At 45.5% G+C, this 11,836-nt stretch overlaps 4 protein-coding genes across 4 annotated transcripts; 2 read left to right on the top strand and 2 right to left on the bottom strand.

The window, feature by feature from the left end:
* Window positions 1-18: 18 nt before the first annotated feature.
* Window positions 19-1,332, top strand: H6S33_012271 (uncharacterized protein; the record flags this gene model as incomplete). Its single annotated transcript, XM_044843892.1, has 1 exon — window positions 19-1,332. One exon carries the CDS (start codon window positions 19-21, stop codon window positions 1,330-1,332), a length of 1,314 nt encoding a protein of 437 aa, XP_044694920.1.
* Window positions 1,333-2,838: 1,506 nt separating this feature from the next.
* Window positions 2,839-4,243, bottom strand: H6S33_012270 (uncharacterized protein; the record flags this gene model as incomplete). The annotated part of the gene is made up of 4 exons (XM_044843881.1): window positions 2,839-3,333; window positions 3,426-3,688; window positions 3,746-4,021; window positions 4,105-4,243. The coding sequence occupies 4 exons, from the start codon at window positions 4,241-4,243 to the stop codon at window positions 2,839-2,841; spliced, it is 1,173 nt and encodes a 390-aa protein (XP_044694919.1).
* A 625-nt stretch (window positions 4,244-4,868) lies between these two features.
* Window positions 4,869-5,552, bottom strand: H6S33_012269 (uncharacterized protein; the record flags this gene model as incomplete). Its single annotated transcript, XM_044843870.1, has 2 exons — window positions 4,869-5,446; window positions 5,507-5,552. The coding sequence occupies 2 exons, from the start codon at window positions 5,550-5,552 to the stop codon at window positions 4,869-4,871; spliced, it is 624 nt and encodes a 207-aa protein (XP_044694918.1).
* Window positions 5,553-9,921: 4,369 nt separating this feature from the next.
* H6S33_012268 (uncharacterized protein) lies at window positions 9,922-11,341 on the top strand (the record flags this gene model as incomplete). Its single annotated transcript, XM_044843859.1, has 7 exons — window positions 9,922-10,040; window positions 10,093-10,252; window positions 10,304-10,320; window positions 10,375-10,443; window positions 10,505-10,919; window positions 10,987-11,014; window positions 11,070-11,341. The coding sequence occupies 7 exons, from the start codon at window positions 9,922-9,924 to the stop codon at window positions 11,339-11,341; spliced, it is 1,080 nt and encodes a 359-aa protein (XP_044694917.1).
* Window positions 11,342-11,836: the final 495 nt, after the last annotated feature.

Here is an 11,836-nt window from a genome sequence, read left to right as displayed (position 1 = left end):
AAAGACAAGAAGCTTCAGATGGAAATACTGTCCGATACCCATGACTCTAAGGTGGCTGGTCATTTTGGCCAATTTAAGACACTAGAGCGGGTGAAAAATAACTTCTTTTGGCCCAACATGGATAAGGATGTTGAGGAATATGTCCGGAGCTGTGACAGCTGCCAGAGGAATAAGACCTCAAGACACAAGAAGTTTGGTATGCTCCAACCGTTGGAGATACCCTATCGGCCATGGACTTCCATCTCTATGGACTTCATTGTGGGACTACCGGAATCTAGTGGGTTTACAAAGATCTGGGTAATAGTGGACCGCTTTTCGAAGATGGCACACTACATCCCTCTTCCTACCCTCAATAAAACGGAAGATTTGGCTAAATTGTTCTTGAAGGAAGTTTGGAGACTCCATGGTTTACCTGATGACATAGTCTCGGACAGAGACAGCAGATTCATTTCTCACTTTTGGCAATCTCTCATGAGCCTCCTCAATGTGAAGCTGAAGATGTCCACATCTTTCCATCCCCAAACGGACGGTCAAACAGAAAGAGTTAACCAGACCCTGGAACATTACTTGCGGAGTTATTGTTCATATCAACAGGATGACTGGGCAGAGCTCTTGCCTTTGGCAGAGTATGCATATAACTCGGCGGTCTCTGAGTCTACCAAAGTATTGGCTTTCTATGCCAACTATGGTTATGAACCTAGGACCAACTGGCCGGCCCCAAAGGAAGGAGTAGAATGGAACAATCCAGCGAGCGAGGTCATGATATCTCAATGGGAATCTATCTGGCAGGCTATGAATGCCAGGTTGGGTAAAGCTAGATTAAGGATGGCCCGGTGGTATGATGCTCATGCCCTGGCATCGCCTGAAATCAAGCCAGGAGATGAAGTTATGTTGGACCGGCGCAATGTGCAAACAAAGCGGCCTTTGGGAAAACTGGATCAGAAGAAGATGGGACCTTTTAAGGTCTTAGAAGCTATTGGTACCCGTGCCTACAAGCTCTCTCTTCCCCCCCAAATGGGAATCCACCCGGTCTTTCATGTCTCTCTTCTGGAACCTTACCGAGCACCGGTAGATCCTGAGAGAAGAGTTCCTGTACCGGAGCCCGAAGAGATTGAAGGAGAACAGAACTGGGTTGTCCGAGAGGTAGCTGATAGCCGGGTCAATAAGAAGAGAAGACGAGTGGAATACTTAGTGCTGTGGGAAGGTTATGAAAACGAGGATGCTACATGGGAACCTTGGGAGCATCTCAAGAAGAGTGCTGAAGAAGCCCTTCGGGATTTCCATATGAGGTATCCTAAGAAACCCAAGGACAAGCGGATTGTTGGGGTATAGACTATTTTCCTTTCGGGTTTTCATTTCCTTGCATATCACGAAGTTTCTTGTCATATAGAATGAATGGTAATAGAATGGTTATAGATCTCGGAGACCAAGATCCTGGAAGAGGGGAGTGGTGTAACGGAGCCATTTCAACTGTCTGGTGTATGAGTACACACAGGGCCCGGTTACATGCTGAGAGTTATTGTTAGAAGCCAGTTGCACGGTGATATGCAAGTACCGGCAGTGTGGTTAGCTACCAGCTGTTAGAGTAACTACATTCCGGGCGCTAGGAAGGGGATCTATTCATGGGAGCAATGACTGACGAGTCTATGCCTCGCCAGTGTCTAGAAGACCGGCCAGAGTGAAGCTCTGATTGTCCGGTGATCCACTGTATCCTCTGAGCATTGTAAGTCCGCCGAAGGACAGGGACTATGCTAGGGAAGTCTACAATAAGCGAAAGCTCTACAGCAATGATTAAGCTTACACCTGAGCGGCCGCTCATTCATGCAGGTCCTCGGTTGTGTGGCAACCAAGACTGCAGGTGTTACAAAGGCTTTGACTAAGGGTGGTTGCCTTGGGTATCGGAAACACCTGCTGACGCTTAGAGAAAAGCGGGGTAGCGGTGGTATTGTTTCCGGTACTGAGGGAAGGCCCACCGGAACTTAGTAAAGGAGTTAGGAGCAGAGAACAGAGACCTTCGGAGTATAAGTACTCAGGTTCATTCTCGCCCTTCAGTCCTGTTCTCTCGAGTCTTCATGAGAAAGAAAACCAAGTTCTTATCGGTAGCAGAGCCCTTAAAGATTATTGAGTTCTAGCGATAGTATCTTTGAATAATCTGCAACCTGATTGTCTATCTTGCACGGCCGTCTCTATTCTATCCAATTCTATTTCTCTTAGAAAGGACCCCCGTTACAGTAATAAACAACGTAGGTACAGATGATGTTGCGTAAGGAAAGAAAGAAGAGAAAGAGAACAGAAACAAGGACAAAACCTCCTAATATACCCAAGGAAATCTCAGCGATAACAAATCCAAGTTACTCATACCTTTGTGACCGACAGAACCCGATAGAACTCAATAGAATCTTTCTGACCAATCCAATTCCTCGTAACCCAGTGTGTTAACTAATCGATCCATGGAAGTGCGATATGAAGGCTATCTTCCACCCGTCGGGTTCATCTATTTCCAGTTGATAGTATCTCTTAACAGCGTCTATACTGGTGAGGAACCTTTTGACTGCCAGTCATGAGAATACGTAGTCTGATCGTAGCATATGGTACCCATCGCCTTTCGTCATCCTGTTTAGTGCCCTGAAGTCGGCGTAGAATCTCCATTTCTGCTTCTGCCAAACTAGCACTACTACCGACACTGTCCGGCTGGTGGATGGCTCCAATACATCTCAAGAGAGCAGGTCTTCGATTTTCTAGTCGATGGCCTTTCATTTGACTCGCCCCACTGGTCTGTTCTGCTGGGGTGGTGGAATTTGTGATGTAGTTTCTATCGTTGCTTTGAAAGTTTCGGATCTATTTTCCAATTGTTGATCCTTTAGTAAAAGAATCATTGAACTCGGACAGTAGATTGAGGGGTTGTGAGCTCTTCTCGTCCATTATCTCCTCGCAGATTGATAGCTCAGAGTCTGGTGACCGAGATGGGGCTTCTGGAGCTTGCTCGTGGTCGTCCTCTGATGGGAACCTTTCTCCTGACATTCTCTTCTTCGAGCCCTCCATCATCACCTTCACCTTCTCTTCTGAGATTGATCTCGGAGGACGCAAACTCTCTATCCCTGAAGTGAATGCTTTCACCTCCTCGGCCTCTCTTTTCTGCACTCCGTTGTTCAAGTCAAACCTTTCGTTATCTTTGATGACGCTTTGAGGGCTCGTCCCCATTTCTCTGTTGACCGATGCTCCATTTGGTTTTTCGCTTATCAGATCTTCCCAATCTATCATCTCTCTCGTGTCTGACACCTGGGCTTCAAAACTCACTGAGTGAGCTTCCCCGATCAGCATATTCTTATCAATCTTTATAGTGTGTTCGGAATGATTTGCGAACATCATTATATTTGTTTCACTGTCGATTACTGCGTGAGTTAGTTGTGGTGTCAGGGGGAAACCTGTGCGTGAGTTATCACTGCTCCAAATCTGTAGTCGATGCCTTCAGCAAGACTATCCTTCACCGAGATTGCATTCACCGTTCTGGCAGGGATTATCACTTCTTCACTTGATTTCACCTTTATCACTTTGGACGCCGAGTAACCACAGAAATGTTTGAATGTTAAATTTCCGAGAGCCCCTTCTTGATCTTGTATTGAGATTCCGATTCTGTAATCCATTATAGCATCTAGTATCAGTAAAATCTTTGCCAAGAAGTCCCTAACTATTTCAAATTCTATTTCCATTTCTGCCCTTATCGGTCACCCTTTCTTGTCTTTACAGTCTATCCATATCAGTATAACTGCTGAGCCTAGAGTCTGGCCGGTTCCAATCCCGACTAGTTTTGACCTCTCGGGCAGCACTTTCTCCAATCCATTGTACCTGCGAAAACCTCTTTGTCCATCAGGCCCGAGTTTGAGCAAAAATCCGTAAGGGCCTAGTGTTGATCTCCAGTTGGCTCCAGTCTGCTTTTTGTCGACATTAGCGCGCATCGGAGGAAGTATTTTCCGTCCCTTCGAAGGTGCCTTGGTCTCGGTATTTTTAGGTACTTCATTGACTGGTTAGCCTCTAAATCAGTTCCTTGAATTTTGGAGTGATGTTCATCAGTGTACCCTGAAATCAGACAGCTGCAAGACTTACGGCCGTATTCATTGTCAATTGCAAGGGAAAGAGATATGTCTGTCTCCAGTATGATATTTTCCTTCTTCTTCTCTACTATATTACCATCTTCTTCTTCCAACTCTTTCGAACCTCTCCCCTCTCTTGGGTCTGGTTCCATTTTTTCTACCTTATCCAACTCCTCTAACTGTGCCGAAAAACAAATAACAGGCTTGTTGCGTACTTTCTTTGTTCCAGGTCCGTGTTTCTGTTGGATTTGTTGAGGATTCAGTTTTTGGGAGCTAGTAACCTCTTCTACTCGCTTCCATACTCGTTTCCTAAGTCTCCGATATTCTCTTCTTCTCTGGTACTATAACCATTGTCAAACCTTATTATGGCGTTGGCATATGCCAAATGGTCTCCCTTAAATACTTACAACGTCTGGTTTCCTAAAATTGGGGAGGGTAAGAAGCCTCCGATCCGAGGTTCATTTCTTGAATTGAAAGCTTTGATTGCGTTATCTTCCACACATTCAAATGTAAAGTATTGTCCTGTGTTCCCTTTGATTGCACATTTACTGCATGGTCTCTCCAAGAACACTGATTATCTTTTTCTGTTAAGGAGAGATCTTGTCATCTTTCCATTCGCCGGATTCTTTCTATCAGAGATGCTCATTCTTTTTTGGGCATGGTTCTGTCTGTTAGGTTCTTTTGCTCTGGACGTCGTTGTAACGGGGGTCTCTTCTAAGAGAAATAGAATAAGATAGAATAGAGACGGCCGTGCAAGATAGACAATCAGATTGCAGATTATTCAATAATCTTTAAGGGCTCTGCTACCGATAAGAACTTGATTTTTTCCTTCTGATGAAGAATGGAGAGAACAGGACTGAAGGGCGAGAATGAGCCTGAGTACTTATACTCCAAAGACTCCAGCTCAACTGTAGAGCGGCTCTCCTTTGCACGCCCAATGATAGCCCTCAATTCGTTAGGGCCTCCAACCCTAATAGCCCCAACCATGGCCGTCATGACACCCAATGGAGCAACAGCAAAGATGATACTGTCGGCAATTGTGAAAGCCTCGCTCATGAATTGCGTTGCAACTCTCTCGCCAAACAATGCAAGGAGAGGCGCTAAATCTGTAACGAAATTATTAGTGAACTCATCTCCAGCATCCGCAGCCCTTACAAATGGGATGCGTGCCGCGAAAATAGATGCGCCGAAGAGCCTTGGTGAGAAGGGTATCATGTACTGCCAAAGCGATGTCCTCTTCACAGTAGGCGACGTAGATAGGCGACTAGCCTCCGAGGTGGCTTGCTCCTGCGGGTTCTTGGGTCCAGGAGCATTCGCAGCTGAAGAATCAAACTTTATGTCTACTTCTCTTTGATCTTATTTTCATAAATATTATCAGCTATTAATTCATTGGGATAGGAATGATATAAGCATACCATTATTCCCGGCTTCCTCTGGATGGGTGCCCTTCCTCCTACGCATACCCGCTGAAATATCTATTTCAGATGCAAAGGGCTACCCTGATAAGAGAAATCCACGGGAACACAAAACCTTGGTAAGTGTCAGTATGAGAATGTAGAACATATCAGACCCGATTATTATAATTAAAGGATTTTCACACCTTGTTTACGGCCCAAAATTGAAATCGAATAGAAGCGAGCAAGGTAATTTAAACAAACGCGGAACCAGCTATGTAGGCAATGTAGTATTAGTACTTGGCGAGAGAGTGAGAATGGCTGAGCTAGGTCCCATACCTTTCGGCCAACTTCTGAATAGCAGGTGTGAATGTATATTGTAAAGGCTTGTGAGTGTTGAAATTAAGAGCTGTCCTCCATAATCCATGCCGTGAGAAAATTCTGCGCAATATTATACGCGTGTACCTATGTATGTAGAGTACACAACACTGCGCAGGAGCCTATGAAACTTCGAGATACAGTTATGTAGAGACAATTGGTTCTAGAAATATGCAAACGCACATGGCCGGTTCAAATTTCCTGAAAGATATCTACCCGCAGAAACGGTTATCCACTACGTACATATGTAAAACCAGTTATTCAATCATGTACCTAGTTAATTTAGGTAAATTTCGGAATTTTCACAAAACATAACATCAATTAATGAACAAACGCGCAGTGAGGCGTCACACATTGTGTATGTAGCTAAACAACATTCAATCAGGGTTCGATACGTAGAACCAATCGGTAACGAGTGATCAGACACGAAGATCGAGTCAAAATCTTAGACAGCAACCTCTAAAGCTTACTTGAATGTTGATAAAATCAAAGAGGTTTCTTCAATCAACACCAATCTAGCTCCTCTGTAGATCTAGCTATATTACCTAGCTATATGTATATAAGTACCCACAAGTAGCTTTGGGGTAGAATCTAGTATAGTATCCAAAGCTTAAACCCTCTTCTCAAAGTCACGATATCATGTTAGGAGCATATTCGCCGGGCACAGCGCTCTTTTTCACCATCAAATCCCAAAAATACGAGCATTGTCGCTATAGGATATCGCTAAAGAGTATGGATAGCTTGACGAGCCATATTGATCCTGGGAAGAAAGTGGTTTAGCGGCATGAGCGACCTGGACATATCATTGGTTCGATTTATTTTGCGACAACTCTCATGGCTGTTGTCGAAGGCTTATTTCACCGATCCTACTCCCAACTAAGTAGATACACAACGCTGTATCACTGTGAGTACGCATAGCCATGACTGAGTGGATCTTCAAAAGGAGGTTTTATGTTTGGGTTAGGCCTCTTATATGGCTTTTCAATCCCACTCTCTCGTCCTGTAGAAATCGTTTTAGTATTTCGGTTAGAGTGTCGCCTGTTCATGTAGGGACCCTGACTACGAGAGACGCATGTGCATATAGAACTCCAGTGGACGTAGCTACTCTACATATCGCACTTTACCTACGGTGCTGTAGAGAGCGCTACCATTCCTGTGCACGTGATATTATGGTAAGTAAACCGTAGACTATACAGAATAATATAGAGCGCGTCTAGCTCGCGCATATCCGCGTGTGTCCCTCTTATTCTAAGAACTCAAGGGGTAAAGAACGTTTGACCTCATAACACAGCGAGGCCATGTCTGCCGGCTCCGAACTTCTGGGGCGCCGCCATTGTACATACCCAAATACCACAGAATTCAAGGTTTTGCGGTTCAGTCCAAACGTATCTGTATGAGCTAGTAAGTTGAGTATGGAAGATTTTATCGCACTGGTGAGCTGGAGGATTTTAAAGCTGGGGATGGACACAATAACCTGAGGGTGGTGAAGAAGATGTAGTTTTAAATTCCGAACAAGAGTGGAACTGCGGCGCCTTGATCATGATGGTAGAGGGAGCATTCTGTGCTGGCTGTATGAGTTGGGAGAAGAGGATAGAGGTTCCTCCGGGTACTCTAGACTGAGCTGGCTTGGTCCTGGTCCACAAAGGTATGGATGGTCTTTGGCGCACAGTAAAAGGCGCTGGTGAATCCGATGTTGCCGGTCCGCAAAAGCGACTTGGGCTCTGAGGCATCGACGGCCGGAATAACTATCCGACTCAGCTGGATTGGCTTCGGGTTCTTGCTGGCCTAACTATTTGGTAGTTTCTCGCTTGTGGATTTGGGATGGAGATCGAGAGATTGCAATGTATCGCGGTAGTTGCCATATTCCTGTCGCCTATGACAGTGTAGAGTAGATGGATACTTGTCCAGCATTCGCACACATTCCTTGTGTAAAATCGAAAGTTAAGGCTCATCGCAAGGGTTGGTCGGCATCTACCGGCCCCCAGCCCCCAGCCCCCGGGGGTGTGCTAATTGAGGTGGGGTAGTGATGTAGTACTATTTTTCCCTACCTACATCCTACATGTACCTCCTCTTCCTATGTAGTATTCTAGAGTCGCACAGTTGATGTCCGCAAGGAAAACCGAGTGAGGGAGACCTAGCCTCGTGGCACCTCAAATTGCAAAATCCACACACTACCTAAGGCCACCTTCAACTCAGCCGGCTGTAATCGGAATGAAGAGGATACTACCTACATGTATTCGCTTTTCACACAGAGAGGTACCTGAGGCATGTACACGTATGTAGTGGATTCTGAGTTCATAGGCCGACAGGAGCGACACAAACCTTCAGCCCGACGCTTGTTGAGTCTGAAATAGATTTCGCTAACTTTTACCTCTTCTTCTTCTTTCTAGTCATCGATCCTCCTGACTTTGGGGGGGGGGGGGGGGGGGTAGATGAATATATGTATTTGTAGATTACACGGATACTCTAGACCTATTTACATGATCGTTCATGATCAACTAGAGGGAACTCGAGTAACTTGAGGATGATACTACATGTAGTATAAGGTACCAACATATGTATTTACCTACATACCTGTGACAGAAGAAAAAACAAAAAAAGGTCTCATGAGCGCCACGATGGAATGCTAGTGCGGCTGAAAGGTTCCTGGGGCAGTGACGATTGAGATCAGCAAATCATAGTGCATCACCCGCTCGTGCGTATGGGGTTGCATGCAGCACGGGCAGGCAGGGATCGTCTCTCCGCGAAAATACCTACGAGGGCCCTCACCAATCGAGTAGGTAGCGGTAGCGATAGCGGCTGTGATCCCTGCCGGCGAATCCCCTTGAGCCTCAACCTTAAATTATCTTAGTGATCAGGAAAAGCGTTTTTAACTTTGTTGTGATCCCATTAATAATCTCACTCTAAGCTTTGGCTTCCAAATAAGCTACATGAACACAAGATTCCCATGCAACCCGATACTATGGTTAACCATACATGCCAAGCTCTCGGGAAGCGGTGCATAATCCAACCGATGTCAACCCACAGTACCTCAATCCGGCAGAATTAATCGACAACATGAAATATTACTCGGTCCTAGCAAAAGAAAACATGGCCCACCACGTAGTGACCACTTGGGACCATCCATCATACTACCATCATACGCATCAGGCGATGAATTAAGCACTTGGACACAAGACCAGGCTTTTGGTTTGCAAGGCTTGCATCGCGTCCTTATCTACATAGGTAATACTTATTTTTACACATTCCATCGAATACTGATCAGTACACATCTAGTGGATATGTACTTCCCAATCCATCCGTTCTCAACTGGATGGGGTCGGGAGCACCGATCTGGTGAAGAGGTGACATCAAGTGATTATTCGTATGGAGTGGCGCCGCTCTGCCATACAAATAACCCTATTTCTAGTTCTTACCCCCATACCCGAGTAGAGTAGAGTAGAGCTCGAGTATAAGCACACCATACATGTATATTAATAGAATATTTGTCGATCCTAACCATCACCAGTTGTACTATCTTATGACAGTTCATAGTTGCATATTGATATGCAAAAACCACATTTCCGGAGAGACTCTTGAGCGTTGGTTCATCGCTGCACTAGGAATATCTGAGCGCCTGCAGGTGTTCCGCAGGCGTGGTAACAGAGGGTTTTCTTTATTCGTTCTAGATCAGTGGTAGAGTACTTTGATAGAAGTGTCTTTGATCGGATCCGTATCTATGCTACTCTAGTACTATCCGACATTCCACTACTACCCGTGCCTGAGCTCACGCTACAGAGAATCACTACTCAGCAGATGCTCGTATGCCTTGTTCTTACTCTAGAAGACGAATATACTACAGTTACTCGGTGTAGCCTTTCAGATACGCCTTCGCGCGTTCAATCCGTACAGCATGTCTCGAATGACAATTATCTTCTGCTCATTGACCGCTTGCTAAATGAACTGATCATGGAGATTGAGATATAAAAGACATTGAGTTCCTCGAACTATATCCACTACTCTTCACTACTCATCCGTCCAGATACACCACCAGACACGCAAAGACAATCTCGACAGCCATGAAGTTGATTCCATTCGTGTGTAGCTTTCTTTTCACAGCGGCTTTCGCGCTGCCGTCACCCTCTCCGGATCCACAGGATACGAAAACATGCACCAACCCGCCTCTCCGCAAGGAATGGTTAGTTACAGTGATCCTCGCATGGTAGCATCAAGCTGACTTTCTGCACAAGGCGTACCTTGTCGGACCAGGAAAAGTCAGATTATATCACAGCTGTCAAGTGTTTGCAAGAACTACCAGCGGTTAGCACCAATGCTGTTCCAGGCGCCGTATCGAGGTACGACGACTTCGTGGGGCTACACGTTAGAGACGCAAATACTATCCATTTTGTGGTATGTTTCACTCGTTCAGAGAAAGGTTGAGCATTTTACTAACTCACACAGGGACACACGCTCCCATGGTATGATTGAATTGATTTTCCAAGTAATGGAGCGATATATCTAACCTTTCCCAGGCATAGATACTTTGTTGCGGAATACGAACGCGCAATGATCAATGAATGCAACTATACTGGCGGTCAACCGTGAGCTTTCCAATATCATAGTTTTCAAGTTGAGACCAAACTAATGCAATGGTTTTTCAAGATACTGGGACTTCACGCTCGACTCTGCAAGAGAAGAAGATTTCCTCGCCTCTCCCATCTTTGATCCCGGCCCACTTGGTTTCGGCGGAAACGGTCCCTGGATTGCCGAGAGTATCGATCCCTTCCCTCCCGCCCCGGGACGTACAGGTGGAGGATGTGTTCAAGACGGCCCTTTCAAGGACTTGGTTGTACGCCTAGGACCGAGGGAGAACATCCAATCGAATCCAAGATGCCTGACGAGGGATTTCAGCCCTTGGATCGCTACTACATTCTTGTCCGCCCAGTTGGTGAAGGATACATTGGACCAGACCACCTTTGGGTGGTTTGACGTCAAGGCACAGGGCAAGATTCAGAATGTCTATACATACAGATATCACGGTGGTGGCCATCTTGCGATTGGAGGAGAGCTCGGAACGGTATGTAGTTGTCATCGCGTCTTAGGACAAACTGACGGGATGCTGACTCTTCTTTTGCTGCTTACAGCTGGCGGATGTGTGGAGCAGTGCTGGTGGTAAGTTGCACCTCTTCCTCCTGATCGCGCAAGTTATTAATGAGGCGGTTTGCAGATCCACTATTCTATCTTCACCATACCAACATGGACCGCCTGTGGTGGGAATGGCAGAAGAAGGATCTTCCCGCCAGGTTGTACGATATCTCTAACCCGATCTACCCATTCGACTTCCCCTACGGAAACGCAACCTCAAGGGGTAATGTTACCTTGGAATTCGAAATGCCCTTCCGCGAGATTTCAAAGACCGTGACGATTGGGGACACCATGGATATTATGGGAGAGACACTCTGTTATGATTACGCACCATCACCCGAGAAGAGCTGGTAGTGACGGAAGGATAGAGGTTGGAGGGTCAGATATACTATGTTTGTTTTTAATTTTGTACTGATCTGTGAAGGCTTCCCCGTACTCGGGGTTTCATTTGTCGTAGTTGCTTGATATATCTCAATTCAATTTAATAGAGTAGTTGTTTAAAAGATTCAAGGGTCCCCTAGATATATTCGCAAACGTTAATCACCGCAACCCGTATCCCGTAGACCTCTACTCAGGGGTATGTGTCAGGTAATAGATGTTTATTTCTTTTTTTGGCCATTTCGTCCGATATAAACCTGGCTTTAATTTATAATATGAGTCATGAAGAGGAAGGGCTAGAGAGATGTAAATAAACGGATGAAAGTAATTCCTGCCTCGATTATCCCGGGTCTGAGACATCTCATGAGCCTTAAGTCCCACCTAGAAGTTCAGTTTTTGAACTCCTCAGCCATATGATTGTTCCGATGTAAATCACAAAAGATCACTCGCATACGCAAAAGACCCACATTT

This window comes from Morchella sextelata (genome assembly GCF_020137385.1).
Source record: "Morchella sextelata strain SCLS chromosome Unknown scls_8, whole genome shotgun sequence".
NCBI classification, from domain to species: Eukaryota; Fungi; Ascomycota; class Pezizomycetes; order Pezizales; family Morchellaceae; genus Morchella; species Morchella sextelata.
Note: the sequence above shows the minus strand (reverse complement) of the source record. Positions and strands in the feature narration are given on the sequence as shown.